The following is a 19,798-nucleotide window of genomic DNA, read 5'->3' as shown; positions in this document are numbered from 1 at the left end:
AAACTATTAGTACAAGAGATTTTGAAGAGCAAATTCATATTAAAGCTTAAATTTCATAGAAAACAAAGCTGTAAATAAGAAATAATAAAGTATATAGCCTTGCAAATTATTAAAACTAAAGTTTGGCATTATATTTTCCCTTCTTATTCCTCAAGTATATAGAAATATATTACCGAGTGTTCACTGTAGTTGGCTAATATATCTCTCAACTCTATCACTAACCGACCACACACACTCTTTTGGCCTTGGGCGGCGGCACCAGCATCGTCCGCAAATGTTGAACTTTTTGGAGTTGTCCAAAGTGGTCAGGCGGGAGCAGTTGCTGCTGCCCCATCCCATGCTCTGGCCATGACGACGACCCTCATCAAAAACGATTTAGAAGCCGGAGCAAAGTTTTTCCTACTTTTTGGCAAATGTGCAAATAACAAATGATTTCGGATCTGCCATCACCCACTTGTAAATAAAAGTGCTCATCTCTGTGAGTGTGTGTGTGTGTGTGTGTGTGAGGGGGAGTGTGTGTGATGTGTGCACACCAGCATGTTTGTTTGCCTTTGTTTTTTGCTGCCCTGTCATGGCCGCATTCGCCTTTCGGCCAAATCAAACGTAAGCCACAATTAAAACATAAAACTACCAAAGCGATTTTGCCTTTGTTGTTGTCGAAGGGGGTGGGGTGTGCGAGTGTGTGTGCCTTGCTTTACACACATCAAACATTGTGTAAGCTTCTTCTTTTTTTTCGTCGGCTGTCGTCTTCAGTTCACACACAGCCCTGGGCTATAATTAGCTCGAATTAGCAGCGTCTGGCGCTGCACTTGGCAGGTGGGGTTCTGGTCCCTGACCCTTTGCCCAGTCTCCCCTTGCCCTGTCTATGTCCCTGAACAAGCTCCTTTTTCCTGTAACATAGGACCAGGGCACTGTCCAGCCAAGGAGGAAGTTTAGGGATATCTCTTGAGTAAATCAAAAGAAAGGTTAATAAACCGAGTGTGTAGAAAATATTTTAAGAAATCTTAGGGAAACAGAGTTTAATTCAAATTTTTGAATGTAGAAATCTTATAATTAATGTAAGAAATATATTAAAAAAGCATTAGTAAGCTACTTTCACTGGGTAACTCTTTGTTGATCGTTTTCCTTTCGCTTGAATGTAGAAATCTAATAATTAATGCTAGAAATATATTAAAAAAGCATTGGTAAGCTACTTTCACTGGGTATCTCTTCGTTGATCACTTTTCTCCCGCTTGAATGGTCTCTTCCTCGATGCCCACTCAGACGTAACCCAATGCCAGTGATGCCTCTGTCTTCTTTCGGCCAGAGCACTGGCCAATGGTGGTGGTGCCATCGACGTTGACGATGTCTTGTCATAAATCCGAGAGCACTCGCCGCCGTCGAGGCTGTCAGTAATTAGCGCACTGAACGCCACTCCCGGCAGCAACCCACAAAGCTAACGAGTCACTTTGTGAGCAAGGAAGGCTGCCAAAGAGGAGCAGCAGCAGGAGCAGGAGCAGCAGCAGGAGCAGGAGCAAAAACAAGACCAAGAGGAGGATGAGCAAAAGCAAAATCTGAGGCAGAGGCGTCTGCAATTAGTGAGCAGCTCTACTCCCTGTCGGTGGCAGCGCGCATTTAGTGGCGTCTCCCTACGTCAGTGCAACAAAGTGGCTCCAGCAACATGACACCGTTTTGGAGGAGGCCTTCTTCATGTACTGACGGAGTGACGCTCTGACAAACTGACGGGTTGACAGTCTCTGACGGACAGAGAGTGACTGTCTGATACATTCATTTATTCGCCGTGGTGCTCTTGGGCACGTTCTCGGTGTGCCGAGAGCAACAAACAAAGACTGCCACTCGACTTGCCAAGCCAATTGGCGGTGCTCTGGAGTGCACTTGCTCCTCCTCCGCCTCTGGTCCTCGGGGAGGATGTCAAAAGTCATCACCTTTATCGGCCAAGGAATCCGGAGACTGCTTGCCAAGCCCGGCCATTTAGACGTGGCATTAGCTGTGGCAATATTATGACTCTGCAGCTGGAGATGGAGCAAGGACCAAGGACCAAGGAGCAGAGGCACTCGGGTATATTGTAATTCATAATCCTGCGATTGCCAGAAGACACTGCCAGCGCCTTACTTCCTGTTGTGGTTGGCCACAGCTTAAGTGGCGTCTCCGTCTTCGACTTGGGTCGTCCTCGGCGTCGTCGTCGAAAATTGTGACATTGATTGTGTTTGTGCTTGGGCTCAGCTGGTTGGGAGAAAGTCCTGGAAAGGATCTAAGCCGTTGAGCACTGAAAATATTTCACTTGGCTGGAGCTCCAGAAGATTGCAGTGGCCATAAGCGGTCATAATTATGGTAGGAATGTGGCACTGAGAGGGATTAAAGAGAGCTGCTGAGGGGACTGGAAAATTGCCCAAGAAAAACTCGTATTTAATTCAATTCATTTTGGGTTGTTTTTTATTTATATATATATATATATCTCTTCTCCACTTTGCCATATCTCTATACAATCCATACACATTCTTTTATTGGTATCCTTGCTTTATTTCGCTTAACTAAAATGTACATTACACAACGGACAGAAAACAATCTGGAGAAGCCAAGTCAATATATAATATATATATCGTATATATATAGTCAATAATAATATGTTTCCTCATATTTACAATCATTTACATGGATATTTTAAGCACATTACGAGTAGTTACCCAATCATCGTTCCCATAGCTGTACAGCAACATTCGTTTCACTTAACAGTTAGATATTTTAATTATTGTTCTCTCTGTTTGCTTCTCCTCCCACTGATTCGGTATCTGTATCTGTAACGCTTTAACGCGGTATCTGTATCTGTATCGCTATCTATATTCTGTGACATTCTCTTTGGTCGCTGCTTGGATATTTACACGGCTGCCAGCTGCTAAATGATATACATATGTATCGAAGTCCTTTGTATAAATTCTGTAGAGTTATCTAACGTTGCCTTTTTCCTTTTCTTTATGTTTTTCCCCATTCCCCTTATACAAAAATATGCTCTTAACTTAAACGTTAGCTCCTCGTGGCCACTACAATTGCTAGACATTCGTCACACCCAGCTTGGCCAGGTTGCCCAACGTGATGGCATCTCCGGGCTGTAAACGTAGCGCCGCCTTGTAGCTGGCAGCCGCATGATTTGTCCTTCCCAGCAGATGCAATATGGCCCCCAGATTGGTGTGGGCATGAGCATCATCCGGTCGCAGAGCCACAGCCTAAAGAGGTGATATCAAGTATAGTTTAGAATGGTAATTAGGGGAAGCAAATCTCATGAGTAGACTCACCTTTCGGTACCACATTTCGGCCTCCACCTTCCTGTCCAGCAGGCGCATTGCCGTGGCAGCAGCCACCACCAGAGCATAGTCCTTGGGCGCTAATTCAGCGGCTCGACGATGATAGATGGCGGACTCATGATGTCGCGACTGCAGGGATAGGAATTCAGCTAAAAGGAGATATTAAATTTAGTACTTTAAATTGAGTTAGGTTAATGAAATCCTTGCCAGAACTCACCATAATGATGATAGACGCTGGCCTGTTCGGGTGCCAGTTGTAGGGCCCGCTTAAACCACATTTCTGCCTCCGAAGCGCGGCTGCTCTGTGGAATAGAAAGCAAAAATCTTGGATACAAATCCCAAATTACATTCAAGACCCATTCAACTTACATTTCTGGCCAAAGTGATGCCATAGGAGAGATGCGCTGCCACCTGATTGGGCTGCAGTTCCAAAGCAGCTCGATGGTGTCTTTCGGCCTCATCCCATTGCTGCAATCGTCCCAGGACATCACCTATTCGCTGATACAGGACCTCTCGTTGCTGCGGCAATCCCGGCAGCGAGGATAGGGCTTCCCTATAGATGGCCAGAGCTCTCTGCAGTTTACCTTGTTCCACGTAAAGTGCACCCAATTGCAAGTACGATGAGCTTCTGGCCTGGTCATGGGCCACACGATCTCGTACCGAGGCTCCGTCCAGATTAGAGCCTGCCTGAAGGATTTCGATGGCCTGCTGGCGCTTGCCCAGCGCTATGAATGATATGCCCAGGTTGAGGTAGGCCACTGCGTCGTCGGGTGGGATAAATATGTAAAATCTCAAAAAAAAAAAAAAACAACTGCAAAATGGCAAACTCACCCGCCAGATTCGGTCGGAACTTAATGGCGCGCTGAAAGCACTCCACGGCCGAGGGATAGTCCTGCTGATTCTGGTGCAGGATGCCGCTGAAGCGAGAGAGCAAGAGAGTGAAAGTGTTGACATTAATAGACTGAACTTGTGTCCGCCTCTCAAGATCTAATTAGAGCATCCAAATCGGAGTGACTCGGCCTCTTGTGGGTTTCGTGGAGCGCCTAACAAGTCGAGTGCCCACCCCTGCTACTTACACAGTAAGAAATAACATTTCCAAGAAGCTCGCTTCTCTAGAATTTCAAAGGCAACCGACCTTCAGCGAAAGTGTACTTGGATTTATGTAATTAGTTTGCTGTTGGCTGCTGGCACTTTTCCCACAACATTTTCTCAAGCAAAGAAAAGGGGGAAAATGCAAACAGCAAATGACGGGGCGAGATGGAGAGTCCTGTTTCTCATTTCCCATTTCGAATGCAACAAGAGCAGCAGCAACTGTGGCAAAACACCAACAATAAAAGTTCGAAAGTAAAGTAAAAAATCAAATTATACAGCTCAGTGATTTTCTGGTTTCGGCGTTTGGCTCCTGCTGGTCCTTACGACGTGTGTGTGTGGAGAAATTCAGGATTCAGGACTCGATGGCAATCAGTCAAGCAAGCGACAGGCGCCGCGAGCATTGCCATTGATGATTTGATCGTAGTAAATAATGTATGTATGAGATGTGTGTATCCGCAGGATACGTTCCGGTTAGAAGCTGCTGCCATTGCCATTGATTTTCGATTAGCGCCTAGCCTGTTGAAGGGTTTCCACAGGACACACCACAGCACACATAATGGGGCAGCCTTAGCAATGTGACCTGGTTCTGAACCATTGACTCGGGGATTCCGGCATTAGCCGCGGCGACAAAGCGGGGCGAAGGAGGAGGAGTAGACATAAGGACACTGGGATCCTGGCTGAGTACAAGCAATAATCTGGCCTGCGACAAGCCCGCTGCTGCTGCCGTCTGACGTTGACAGACAGGCGGTAAAAAGGAAACCCGAAATGACGCACTGAATATTCAAAGCACACAACTCCGCCGCGCGCTCACTTTTCTTTTTGCTTTCTGCTTTTCTGCTTTGAATTTCCGCTTTTTCCAACTGCTGCTGCTGCTGGCTTTTCTTTCTTCTGTCGCATCGCGTCGCGTCGCTGCTGTGAAATATGCGCAATGAGCAAAAATGCAATGCGAACAGACAACAGACAGCAGACAAAACACAGAACCAGCAGCAGCCGAGGAGCACAGGACATTGCGGAAGAGGACAGGACAGAACAGAACAGAAACCGAACCGAACTGAAAGCGAAGAACACAGCACGCTTACAGACTTTGTCAGACGTTGACAGACGGAACGTTAGGAGTGGAGCGGAGCGGAGAGAGAGAGTGTGAAAGCTAAGGACTTTTGTCGAGCATCCTGAATGGTACATCATGAAAAATATATACAGATATCTCCAAAGTTAAACCCAAAGATCTTAACAAGATGGAAACAGATAAAGGGCACTTTAAATAATTATATGAAAGTGATATTTTCTTTGTTTACTAGATTACTTCTTAGTAAAGATCAGATATTAAAACAAGGATCTAAAGGGTTTCAAAAGATTCTGAGAAATATACCTTATCTTCCCCTATAAACATTTTACATTAATTAGTAATTAATGAAAGTGATATTTTCTTTGTTTACTAGATTACTTCTTAGTAAAGATCAGATATTAAAACAAGGATCTAAAGAGTTTCAAAAGATTATTAGAAATATACCATATCTTGCCCTATAAACATTTTACATTAATAAGTAATTAATAGTACGGATTAACTCTCTCCCTTCCCCCACAAATCTCATAGATTATCCAAAGAAGGAACCCCAAAAACTACAATTATCCTTGTGAAAATCCCCTTCCATTTCACCCCATTTTCTCTCTCTGTAGGCATCACAAAATGCGCATAGTTCTGCAGCGGCACGCAAATGCCCTGAGCAGGATACAAATGGGAAAGTACGCGGCGAAGGATGCAGTTTTCAGTTGGCGACTTTGGAGTAAGAGAAGGATTGGTGCGTGTCTCTAGGGAAATGCAATGCAAGAAGAGAGAATAAGAGGGATAAACAAGGGAGCAAAAAGGGAAATGGGCTTCATTTGACAGCTTGTTCGGCATTGTGTATTGCCAGGCTAGGGACGAAGGACGAAGGACGAAGGATGTAGTCTCTCATAACTGGAATGCTTCGCTGCATAAAATGGCCGCGCTAAATGCGCACCCAAGCGGAGTCCTGGCGATGGGGGTGAGTGGATGAGGGAAATAGTCCTTGGATGGAGAGTGGAGAACGCATGGAGAGATAATGAAAATGGCTGCCATTTATCGCATCCTGTCATCCTTTTGCCTGTCACATATGGGTGGGGGTGGGATAGGCAGCCTGTAGTAATGAGGCCAGTTCCGGCTTAAACTTTTACACAAAAAGCGCAACAACTGACTAAAATCAGAGAAAAATCAGGCAAACAACTCTTTAAATTGCTTGAAAAAATATTGATAATCCCAGGAAACTAAAGGAAAGGAGTTCCATTTTGCCTTTTCCACTCTAAACACTCTCTGTAATGGTCGCTAATGGTCTCGAGTTATCATAGTTATCCCGGATATTGACTACTCACAGGTTAAAGTGCACATCCGCCATGTTGGGCCTGTAGCGAATGGCCTCCTGCAGGACCTGTTTGGCCTCCTCGTAACGTCCCTGCGAACTCAACACACTGCCCAGATTGCCCAACGCTGAAAAGTAAAATCAAATTAACCACCGAAATCGACACACAAAAAAACAGAGAGCTCTCGCCACTTACCCTTTGGCGGATTGATGGCAATCGCACTCCTGTACAGACTCTCCTCATCCCGCCAGTCGGCATTCCGCCGCACAGTCCTCAGGCTCATTGCAGCCAGCAGGACACTCAGGCTCAGGAGCAGGGTGCAGCGTGTGCGCTGGGAGCAGGCCATCAGTTTGGAGACCCCATAGCCAACCAGGAGACAAAAGCCCACGCTGGGCAGGTACAGCAGACGCTCGGCCACCACGAAGCCCACATAGAAGAGCAGATTGCTGGCGGGCAGGAAGGGCAGGGCCAGGAAGCTGCAGGACATGAGCAGGACGCAGGCGTGCCTATTGCCAGGCGACATCCCTTCCAGCGCATACTCCGAGGAGCAGTGGAAATTAGAGCTGGACGAGGAGGAGGAGGATGAGTCGGAGCTAGAGCTAGAGCTCGAGCTGGAGCTGGAACTGGAGCTAGAGGTGCTGCTGTTGGTGCTGTTGCTGCAGCTGCTGCTGCTGCGGGAGCCGCGGAAGGCGGAAGACACGAGGTGATGGGGCTGGCTGTGACTGGCGTGGGCGGACTGCGGCGAGGTGCCCTCGTAGACAAAGCCATTGCTGCTCTGATTATTGTTGTTGCAATCGCGGCAGGAAAGCGCGGCATCCTGTTGATGATAGGCTGCCTCAAAGGCTTGGTACTTGCTGTTGGCCAATCGCTTCCGCTTGGAGCGGGACTTGCGACCGGATGATGCCACCTTCTGGATGTGATACTGGGGAAAGGCAGAGGCAGAGGAGCCGCTGGCCATGCCGCTGGTCACCTTGTGACCGCTGCTGAGCAGCAATTGGCGACAACTGCGCCACGCCACGCCCACCAGCACCGAGTAAAAGCAGGCAGACTGGGCGTTCCTTCTATCCCACAACGAGGTGACCCTGGGCAGGGCATCCATGCCCCAGTCGAAGCTCAACACCTGCGGTTGCAGCAGCAGCCTCAGATTGAAGACGGGCAGGTAGAGGAAGGTCAGCAGGCGCGTCCAGGCGGAGGGAGTGCGGGCAATGGGATTGTCGGCGCTGGAGAAGGCGGTCTGTGGTCCCGGGACAATGACCAGGCGGCAGTAGATGCCACAGCAGAGAGCGCCAAGGACAAGGCAAACGGAACGAATGCGTTGCTACAAGAATATCATAGAAAATTATACAAAAATATTAGGAAATCCTCTAAAAACAACCTCTAAAGATAAATCATTAAATATAAAAATCAAGGAGGTAGAACACTTACCTTATCCATCTGTCCACTAAGCCCCCGCATCACATCGAACAGGGCGCAGACCAGCAGCGCCGTGACGGCTGTCTCCTTGCAGAGTAGACCCGCCAGGGCCAGGATTAGGGTTGCTCCCAATGCCAGCCACTGGCGAGGATCGCCAGACTCGCGCCAACGCATGTGCCGGAGATAACTGAGGTACGTGAGCAGGTAGCAAACGCAGGCGGCAACATCCGCTCGCCCCACCACACCGGCCACAGCTTCCGTGTGTATGGGATGGGCGGCAAAGATGGCTCCGGCGGCCAGGACTGCCCACACGGAGGCAAGTAGAGTGCGTGCCACACGCACCACCAAGGCGGTGGCAATGCAATGGAGCAGATTGTTGACCAAATGGAAGCCCCAAGGCGCAAAGCCGCCTCCAAGCAGATAGTTGAGCCGGAAGCTGAGCACGCAGAGTGGACGCCAGGAGCCATGGGAGCCGTTATCCGTCAGCGGAGTGCCCCAAAAGTCATTGGCGAAGCTCCGTTGCCAAGGACCGCTGCCAGAGACATCTGCATTGGCCAGGATGGCGCGTCTGCAATGAAAGGATATGGGGAAATTGTTTTTTAAAGGAAGATCATCAGAATATGTAAGGATTTCTGGAGTTATATTGAGAGACTTGGGTTAGAAATCAATTTAGAATTTGGGGAATATTTCTTTAACTTAGTAGCTCTTAGTAAGTTCCTCTAAGTAAACCCAGTTTCTTAACTACCTATCTATAAACCTTACAATATATCGCCTTAGGACAGTTGAAAAATTGAAAACTCTTATGGCAAGTTTCCTGGAATTTTCAACTCCCTTTGAGTGGGAATTAAGTGCTCGAGTTGTGTGTCTTTCAACGACGTTTTTGCCTGGCAACCTTTGTTCAATCATTAAGGTCATTCCCACACACACACACACACACACATGCATTTATTGTGCACATTTTCAGCCGCAGGCCAGCCTGAGGTTAAAGCCAAACTGGGCTGCATCTCCATGTTGTCACTGATGGCATCATCATCAGCATCGGCATGGAGAGCCACACGCATGGAACACTCTTCTGCAAGAATACACTGTGGGAAAATTTAAAAAATTTGTTAAATAATGAGCTCTAAGCAGATTGTTAAGAAGTCCAAAAATCTTCAAAAAGTTACAAAGGAAAAATATGTGAAAGCTAAAAGAATAGGTTACCCTTATTCGCTTTTCAAAATTCCTACAACTATTTTACTCTTCTTAGTTTCTCCTACTTTAGTTTCATTGTAAGCCCCCTTTATTTTTCGCTGTGTACAAGGACATCAGCAACTACAATTCTGAGAAGGACTTCCACTACAATGCCAACATCATCGACTGCTATCCTGTTGGCTTTTCCCAACACAAACACACTTCAGTCACACACACACACACAGTGACTCGTGCCTGGCTTGCATTTTGGTCTTTGGCGGGGAGTCCTGCTCCTGCCAGTCCTCCTCCCCCGTCCCTACCTTGCATTCCTACCTGTGCCACCTGTGCCACCTCTTTGCACGCACGGCAGGCGGACTTTTGTAGGATTTTGGCCGGGTGTTCGTGACAACGACGACGGCGGTGGCGATGCCAGCAGCTCGTATATCATGGGAAATGCCGATGCGGCGGTGGCCTGTGCCGGCAGCTCCACCTGCCCAGCTTTCCCACCATAAACAAATGCCACTCTAATGCCGCATAAAGTCGCTGGAGAGCTACAGAGCTGGAAGTGCCTTCTTGTTCCTTGGGTTGAAATTCGATTTTAAGCACCAACGGAATTCCATTGCAGCATCAAGGCATGCCGCAGGCGACCTTTTACCTTTACATTATCCTTATATATTTTGTATTTTTGTGTAATTTTGTGCCTTCTCTTGAAGTATTTCCTATCGCAACTTTAATAAATTTTGCCTGGAAGCTTGAATGCTTTTCCCCCCTTACTTGAGCTTCCCCCTAAATCTGGGGGATAATGACTCTTACCTGTCGTCGTAGACGAAGCCGGCATTCAGAGTGTTCAGATACAGGATGAAGGCCAGGCTGCAGCAGAATAGACAGGTGTAGTCCATGCTGCAAGGAGAAGAGAGTAGGAATAATCGATTAGTAAGGAGTAGAAGAGATTACAGAAGACAGAAATCATATTTGTATTGGTTTATTAAGGGGGGAATATATTTGGATTTCAATGGGAATGGTTAAAGCGATTAATTGACTAATGGGAGATATCAGTAAATATTAGTTTAAGGTTTCTTTGAAGGAAAGTTGAATAGGAACTTAAAGACTCTAGACTCTCTCTCTGTGTAGTGTGACATTCATCTGGATTTACTTTCTGAATCATACTTTCCATTACAGGTATTTTGCTGCCTGCCTGCTGGCAGCAGCTTTTCCTCTGCTTTTCCTTTACTTTTCCTTTACGTTTTTACTTTGCCTTCCGCTCTTGGCTTGACATTCCTTTCAGGGCGGCAATGCAATGCAGGTAGATTGCATTCATGACTTCCTCCTTTTTGGCGCATTGTCATTGGTGTGTGTTGTGTGTTGTCCGAAAGGACTCTGTGACAGTCCTGTGGTTCTTGTTGGTCTTGTCCTGCTGTTGCTCTGGCTTGTTGTTGTTTACTGGCCGTTGATGATGTTGCTACAGCCATTACACATAATGAGAGGCAGCAGTCTGTTGCCATTGCCATTGCTTTTGCTGTTTCTGTTGCTGTTGCTCTTGCATTTGCTTATCCCTCAACATACCCTGCCCCCCAATTTCAACCCGATTTCCGACCCTTTTCTCTGTTGCTCTGACTCTATACATGCACATTTGTTGCTGCGGTTGGCAACGTCAACAACGTCCTCCTGCTCGTCCTGCTCGAACTTCTCCCCCAAAGGATACAACCCCCCTTTTGTGCGCCAACAGCATCGTTGACATTAAGAGTCGCCGGAGTTGCAGACAATAAAGGCTATCAACAAGCCTTGCCTGCGATGTGTGTAGGTGTAGGTGTGTAGCTATACTCGTTGGCTTTTCCAGCGATTAATGAACACACTCAGCATCCAGAGAGTGCTTGGTTCATATTAAACCATTCCCTAAACTCACATAGATAGAGTTTATTATTTAACAGGAAAGGAAGCTAGCTTCAATACAATATAAATTATATATATGTATGTTAAAAAACAAATAAGTAATACCTGCTTTTGTTCCATTCACCTATTCATATTATATTTACAGATTTGCATTTTTCCTCTACTATATATCTAACGATCGTTTCCATGACACCTATATGATATAGTCGTCCTATTTTCATAAAATTTGACTCAATTTTTAAGACTAATATAAAATGGGTATATCTCAAATTTGATGAAAATCTGTTGAATACTGAAAATGTTATAATTTTTAATTGAATTAATTTCTCGATCATTCCTATGGCAGCTATATGATATAGTCGTCCGATCTGGCCCGTTCTGACATATATACGATTGAGAGTATATAGAAGGCTAACTACAAAGTTTCATTCAGATAGCTTCAAAACTGAGCGACTAGTTTGCGTAGAAACGGACAGACGGACAGACGGACATGGCTAGATTGACTCGACTGTTGATCCTGATCAAGAATATATATACTTTATATAGTCAGAGGTGCCTCCTTCACTGCGTTGCAAGCTTCTGACTGGAATTATAATACTCTGAAACGTAAAATTGTATGTGAAACCCTTTAATAATTTAATAAAAATATTTTTCTTTATTTAATAAGCTTAAGAAAGCTACTTTACTAAACTCATCAAGTTTCTGTGTCTCTTTGTGCTCTATTAATTAAATCCTGTCCAATTTTTACTATTTATAAGCTAACCCTGCATATCATTCCCATTTGTATTCCTCAGGAACTAGTTCTATTTATAAGCTAACCCTCACTTGCATATCATTCCCATTTGTATTCCTTAGGAACTAGTTCCTTTGAGCAAACCAAAATTGCGCAACACCAGCGCTTTTCCTTTAGTTTTTCCTTTCCTTTATTTTCGGTCTTGTACATGCGAGTAATAAGCAGTTGGCTTAGCGAAGCCTTAGGTCTCCCAAGGAGCAAAAGGAAGAGAGGTTGGGCTTAGGAGGTCCTTCGCTAAGTCGGCATAGTTTTGTCGACGTTGACACACTAAGGAAAATAGGGGGAGAGAGTGAGAGATTTGGCATTATGCACAAGGAGACCGGGCCGGGCACCGGCTTATGGCCAAATTAGCAGCATTCAATATGCGAGTAAGCCGCAGAAGCAGAAAGGGAAAATGGGGAAAATGGGGAAATGGGAAAAGCGAAAGCAAAACACATACACACCAGCCCAAAAATTGCTTTGCTAATGAGCCATAATGATGAGCTCAGAGCTTAGATCCTGTGAGTTGCTTCTGCCTTTCTTTTGTTGGTGTTTGCCTGATTGATTCGCCTGCAGTTACCGCCTGTTTCCAAGCCATTGACTGCTTTGCTCGGACCTCCTATCATTTCCAGCTTGTCAACTCATTTGGCGAGCGACTCGCATACCAATTATCCGCAAATAATTGCCCACAACTTGAGCACTTTATATGTTATAAGAAGAAGGTCCTTTGTTTGCTGGTCGTACATGGTCCTTCCTTCCTTCCGTTCAATCTTGCTACACACATGGCGAAGGAGGGCCTGGCCTTAGTCTTGGCCATAAATCATGTTTTATTTTCGTAATTAGCCGAGGCACACCACATAAATAACGGGCTTTTCATTGTCTCAATTTTCGAGGGAGTGTGCTGGCTTGCTTGTTTTTTTACTTTGTTTTGTTTGCCTATTTAACAGTTTCAGGTTTATTGTTGATTAAATTTCCAATTTGTCTTATTACTTGCGTGGCACTTTAAACTGTTTGCGAAGTTGCCACTTGCCATTGGCCATTTTCCCTAGCCATTCCCCTTGCTTTTCCTGTCACTTTCCACTCTCTCCTCGCACTTTTGCTTTTCTATTTTTTTATTGCCTGCCACCTGCCACCTGCCATCCTTTGCCGCTGACCTAGTAAATTGTGTCGTCTAATGGTTTTTTCTTTTTGTTTTTTCTGGCTTTGCGTTTGTTTGTTGTGCCTTTGACAGTTTCCGCTTCCGCTGGCCAGGTGGGTTTCCCTGTGTTTTTTTCACACTTTCCCACTAATTCGAAGGTCGTCTGTAACCCTTTGGGTGCCTCGGATGCAGCCGAATCGATCCAGGGTCACTCTGCAGGCCACAATTAGCCAACAGGGGAGTGGACTTTTGGGTATTAAAATTCTAAATTAATTGCCTAAAGTGTCAAGAGCAGTATGGAAATTAGGAAGCGGCCTCTGGAGACTAATAGACGTGAAATTTAAGCGCATTGAATTAATTTTCCTACTCTCCCTCACGAATAAAGTTATTTGGGGTAGCAACAAAAAACTATAATTAATAGGCGTTTTTATTTCACTTTGCTTGATTATGCATAAAATTAATTATATGCCGACACCTGCGGCCAGCTGGAGTTGGAAGTTTGGCCCTCTGGAAAAAAGGGGTTAACCAACTCCCCCAACACCCACGAGGTACACCTGCTGTTTTTTCTGTTTCGTTAGTTTTCTAGCTCCCCAAAAGGTGAGCAATCATTTCCCGCTTAAATTGCTGTCGAAGGGGAGTAAGCCTGTCAGGAAAAAAGTGAAAGTTTATTATTATGCGGTATGCAGCCTTTTTGGCTGGGGCTTTGCACTGCATTTTAAATAAGCCACCAGACAAAAAAAATAAATGCAGTTTAGCTTAGTTTTTCGCTTTGCCCCCGGGCTCTATGGCCCAAACCGGACATCAAAATAATGAACGGAAAGGCAGCCATTTTGGGAAAGTACCGTTAAAATGCCGAAAAACGTTTTAAAAATGAAACGATTACACCATTGCGGCTTGCAAACGACCAAGTTATGATAATGTTTGGCCAACTAAACTCGTTTAGCCTGCCAAATACGAATGCATACACCCCGCAAGGACGATGTGTATGTGGTGTGTGTGCGGATGTGCTAGGTAAGTCGCCCAGCAAGTGCGCAACACATGCAAACCAGTCCGGAATCCAAAGTGAAGAGAGTGCACCCAAAATGGAGTCCCAGCCTGACTTTCCGGTCAGCTTTTCGTTGGCCCTCTCACTGCTGCCAATATTTTTTGAGGTATTTTGGAAAAGCCCAGTTCGAGCTTTGTGGGTGTCTTTGGTTGCCGAGAGAGTTGTAGGACTCGAAATTCGAGTGCAGTATGAATGCTTGTGCGGTAAGAGAAAAGTTGGGAACATTGGGAGAAAATTGCGGAATTTAATCAGATTTTTAATCAAATCTATTTTCCAAATTAAACAACTTTGTATCACTAAAGGAGAAAGTGAGGAATCTATGGGATTTCTTTAAGAAATGGATTGAAGAATACAAAAACTATTAATAAGGATAAAACAAGGATTAAGGAATCGTTCAAAGATCGTTTAAACTTGTTTAAAAATAAATTAATATTTGAAGAGATTAATAAAAGTTGATATGTATCTCATATTCGAGGTTTAATTTGTTCAATATGAAGAAGATTCATAAATAACTTCACAGCGAAATTTTTACTTTCGACATAGTAAAAGCAATGCCACAGAAAGAAAGCACCTCCTAATTCATTTTAAGATCATAAAATGTTACCCATAAAACATATATATTCTTTCAAAATATTTGGAAAAAGCTAATTTATTATCTCTAAAAAGAAAACCCTGGAAAATCATTTCCTAAACAATTTCTTGTAGTGTTCGTGAGTCGAATTCGATGCCAAAGCCAGTAACAGAGTCAGACTTTTGGCAGTTTTATGCTAATCACAAAAAGGCAGTTTTCCGCCCACACACACACACACTCTCTCCTACACACACATACTCCCACACACACATATGTGAAGGCGTGGCCTGGTGTTTGAGGAAAACTTTTCATATTTCGGAATCCAGGGCCCTGCAGTAAAGTTTTCCATTCGCTTTGGGGGCCTTTTTTGCTCGAGTTTCGGTTTTATAACTCGTTGAACATTTGCCCAACAGTTTGTACAATTGCAATGCCGTCGTGGAAAACCTGTCGGTGAAGCGGCTTTTCCAAGGAATTATGAAAGTGCCGCAGTTCCGCTTCTTGGGGGCTCAGATTGTGTCGGAATTTGAATGCGAAGCTGATTTTGGATCGAAAAGATTAGTGGCAAATACTTGAGGAGATATGTACGTATGTATATGGAACCCAAAGCAGGCATAACTAATAATTAGGTAATAATTAGCATCTGTCAATTAACGCAGAGCCCTTCTCGATGTGCGCTCGAGTTTCGCTGTCACACTTCACGGCCATAATTTAATTTAAATGCCCAAAACTGTGAATCGTTTAATTATGTATTCCCACACACACGGTCAGCGGAAAATGGGTGGAAAACACTTAACAAGGGGTTGGTGGGGGGAGGAAAGAAAAGGATGCTTTACGGATTTACTAGGCCACAAAATGTTTGGGGAAAAACAAAAGCCAAAAACCCAAAAATGGGAAATCCGAAGCGTCTCGATAATCGTGAGGGAAAATCAAGTGCGGGGGGGAAAATGAGAAGCTGCGGCCTAGTTAGCAGTTAAGTGTGTGTGTGTGTGCGTGTGTGTGTTCCAGCTGCGTTAATTGAATGCGCAACTGTCGCCCCCTCTTCACCCCCTCTCCCCCTCTCTCCTCATTTGCGTAAGCCTGTTGAACAATTATAACCGGGATGTCCAAAATGCCAGCCAAGTGCCTTGAAATTGAGTCCGACGACCAACGTGGCGTATGCGTGTTGCTCTATATGCTAATTAAAATGACATGTACGTATATATACACTTGTGTGTGTGTGTGTGCGTGTGTATCTGTATAGCTTTCTGTCTGTCTCGGTGGCGGTGCGAGTGTGTGTGAGTGTGTATTTGTGTGCGCTTTGTGCTGTTTGCATTACATAATTATAATTACGCATACGCCATGTTGGCGCGCATTTGATTTGCCCGCTTGTTATGCACTTGAAAAAATTATGGAGACTTTTTAGTTTATGAGAAATACATTATTTAGGTTTACGAAAATTTTTAAAAGAATTAGAACACGTTTAAGGGTTCAAAAACAAAATCTACACATTGTTGCCAAATAAAAAACCTCTGATAAATCTTACAATAATCAAAAATAAATGTGTAAATGTTAAAAAATATTTAATTTCTATTATTTCTCCTGATTTAAGGACTGTCTCTGGCTTCTATTTATAAGTTAAATATTACATATTAATCACATTAATTTGTAACCTAAAAACTATGCGGATAATTATACCATTTGGTATATATATATATTTATATTATATATATATTTACTATTCATTTGGTATTTTATTTATTTTTGTATGTAATTATTTTTTGTTAATGTAATTTTTTTCCTTAATTTATATATATATATTGAGAGAATATTTGTGGAAATAAAAAATAATTACATTAAAAAAAATAAATGCTTAAATGTATTATGTTATGTGAAAATAATCCAAAGTTAGGATTAAATAAACCTCAAATAGTTCCACTTTTCACCTGTTTTAAATACTACACAAATACTGTAAAAGTATACAAAATACCAAATACCAAACCTCAAATTATTCCACATTTCCCCTATTTTAAATACTACAAAAATACTGTAAAAGTATTAAAAATAGCAAATACTTAGTAGTAAACCACTCATTTCTTGAAGTGTTCTCTTACCCAGTACACCTCGAATTTGTACTTTCTTTCCCACTGTGTGTGATTGTGGCAAATATTTACGATACTGTTGCATTCGTACCACCAGTTTTTCCAGTCCAAACTCAATTCTCGCTGTTTTTTTTCCCCCCGTGGCCCTTAAATAGTTAGCATGGAATATTAATATTAAACATTTTGACGCGCTGCTCAAACAAGGTGGGGAGCGGAAAAAAATGCAACCAGCAAATCGAAATATTAACTGGCGGGGGAAATAATTAAACGGCAAACCATATTTGTGCCCATCAGGTGTCCAGTCCTGTCCTGTACTGTCCTGTCCTGCATCCTGGTGTTGTGTTTGCAGGATGTGTGTATATAAGGTTGGGAAAGAAATCCAATTGCTAACCGCAAACATAATTAAAAACTTTGCGCAACCACAATCGATGGCAACGCGATTCCGATTGCGATTGCGTTCCGATTTCTGGACATTATACAACCCACGTGGCAGGGCCCGGAAAAGTGCGGAAAATGGAGCTCTTGCAGTTGCAATAAAATTGTGCGGAAATGCTCAGGGGCTGCGTGACACGAACTGCAATTTTCTCTCTCAACCCCAGAGTCGATGCCGTACGTGGGCATAAATCCAATTAAATCACAAGTTACGCAATGTGATAAGTCACGTTGTTTATTGTTTCAGTGCCAACACACACACACAGAGGGGGGCAGGAGCAGGATCTGGATCAGGAGCAGGAGCAGGAGCAGGCGTCGAAGCATCTGCAAGGATGAAACGATGGGAGGCGGTATTCGCACACCGCAATTTATGCACAACCGACAGGCAAACAAACAACTCACGCCGCCGCTGCGGTGTGTGAAAAATAAAATAAAAATACAAAAAATACAAAATAATAATAAAAAGAACAACTCTGGTGTGGCGGTTGGTGGCACGTTCAAATGAAGCCCCATAAAATTCAGCACAACTAAACGCAGTTCTGGCTGTGGATTTGCAGAGCAACATCCATACATATATGCATCAGTATATCAGTGGAGGAGCAGCAGCCACCGCGATGGATAATCCTGGTCAGCCACCGATGCACTGACTCCTCTGAATGCATAATAATCCTGGGAAATAAATGATTTCAAGCTGACTAATTCCGCGGGAGGTTATTTTGAACTTGAAGGAGGGTGGAAATGGAGGAAAACTAAACAAATAAGGGTTGTAACTCATTGAAAACTTCCTTTACAAAAGATTATTTAAAAATTTTACTTCAAGACCCCCAATAAAACCCAAGTCATAAAGTTAAAAATAAAGTCCAAAGAGAGCTTCGATTTTTATTTTGTAAGACTTCCAATGAATATCTTTCCCATTTAAGGGCTGCTTGACCAACTCTTAACATCCCCAAAACTTAGCTTGTTTCTCACTCATTATTTACTTCTTTTGGTCAAGAAGTTTAAATAGAGTAAGGGGAAAAAAGGGCATAAAACCAGGGTGAAATATGAGTTTGAAAAAAATAATATACAAAATAAAAGAAAAACACACTGGCAAAACAATTTTTGAAGTGCGTGTGGCTTTCATCGCTGTTCCGTGCAAACTTGATTATATTTCTGGTGGGATGTGCTTTGGGGCGTGGTCAGGTCCCAAAAGGTAAGCCGGGTTCCCGGTTTATTGAAGCATCAATTCCTTTTTTCTACTCTCTCTTTCTGGTCAGCCAAATTATTTATTAAGTCCCCAAAAAGGGGATGCGACGCCTCACTAAAGATTCACCGCAGATTCCCACAAAAACCGCAAGAAAAGGGTTTTTCCTTTAATTTGGGGAAATGGGGAAAAGCAGCTTTAAGACCAAGTCTTATGGTTCTTTAATGCTCTAGCATTATTTTTTTAGGTGACTTGACTCGCTCTCGCTTTGGGCCTGCGGCGACTTTGAAACGCGTTGGAGCGTTAAAATTTGTCACGCGCGCACATGGGGCGTATGTGTAATTTTTGTGCACTCTGCCCGAGGCGCACTTTCCTATTTCCGCATCGATCGATGGGTGTGTGTGCGTGAGTGAGTGTGTGTGTGTGTGTGCCAGTGCCATCTGGCAAATGTATATCGCAAACATTTCTATCAATCATTCAAAGCGATTGATTCGCAATGCAAACGAAGTCGGAGCAGGAGCAGGAGTCGGAGGCGAGCACCTGCATCTGGTTTCCATTGCCGAAAATAATGCACATTGCACACACACACACCACAGCCAACAGATTCTTTTTTTTTGTTACCATTGTGCAAAAATGCTCGTCATGTGCGGGCTAAGCCTCGGCAAAGATACACAGATGCAGATACAAGTTCCGATGTAGATACACAGATACACAGGGCAAACAAGCAAATAAACAGGAGCCAGGAACCAGGATTCAGGGAGGAGGAGGAGTTGTTGCCACATGCTGGTAGCCAGCACAATTTGCTGTTGCAAATTTGTATCTGCTATGAAATGTAAGAATGTAATTGATGTGCCATTTGTGGCAAAGTGGTGATTGAGCAGGAGCGGCAGGAGCAGCGGGTTGCAGGTGACCCCGGCATTTTCCAAGATACAAAAGACTGGAGTGCAGAGAGCAAAAAATCTATTTTAAATCTATTTTGTCGCAGGAGGTCAAAGCTTATTATAAATATATATATATATATATATATATATATTCTTGTATATTTATAGAAAGGTCAACATGGTGTTCTTTCTGTAAAATTACAGAATGTCACCTTTAGATCTTAAAAATGGCGATGTATCAAATATAACGATATTTTCTGTTTGATAAGTATCGATATATTTTGGTCGATATATTATACATTACTTATACAGTATATTTTAGTTTTTTATAACTATTTCCCATTAACTTTACCAACTGAAACATCAGTAAATATATATGTACAAGTATTTAATAGAATAATAATCAACCTCATAATTTAGTTATAGCAAAGTAATCCTGTCAGATAAATCTATTA

The 19,798-nt window shown here is 43.6% G+C and overlaps 1 protein-coding gene across 1 annotated transcript in view; it reads right to left on the bottom strand.

Moving 5' to 3' along the window:
* Nucleotides 1-2,410: 2,410 nt before the first annotated feature.
* Tmtc2 (Transmembrane O-mannosyltransferase targeting cadherins 2) overlaps nt 2,411-19,798 on the bottom strand; it is a 40,799-nt gene continuing 23,411 nt past the window's right edge. The window contains exons 3-11 of the mRNA XM_020943304.2: nt 10,167-10,253; nt 8,193-8,748; nt 6,963-8,085; nt 6,780-6,894; nt 4,131-4,216; nt 3,669-4,057; nt 3,517-3,601; nt 3,291-3,448; nt 2,411-3,221 (exon numbers count right to left, since the gene is read on the bottom strand). Coding sequence (XP_020798963.2) covers nt 3,048-3,221; nt 3,291-3,448; nt 3,517-3,601; nt 3,669-4,057; nt 4,131-4,216; nt 6,780-6,894; nt 6,963-8,085; nt 8,193-8,748; nt 10,167-10,253 — 2,773 coding nt within the window. The 3' untranslated portion in view covers nt 2,411-3,047. The remainder of the gene's footprint in view (nt 3,222-3,290; nt 3,449-3,516; nt 3,602-3,668; nt 4,058-4,130; nt 4,217-6,779; nt 6,895-6,962; nt 8,086-8,192; nt 8,749-10,166; nt 10,254-19,798) is intronic.

This window comes from Drosophila serrata, unplaced genomic scaffold, assembly GCF_035046125.1.
Source record: "Drosophila serrata isolate PLE 108 unplaced genomic scaffold, ASM3504612v1 contig_240, whole genome shotgun sequence".
NCBI lineage: Eukaryota > Metazoa > Arthropoda > Insecta > Diptera > Drosophilidae > Drosophila > Drosophila serrata.
Note: the sequence above shows the minus strand (reverse complement) of the source record. Positions and strands in the feature narration are given on the sequence as shown.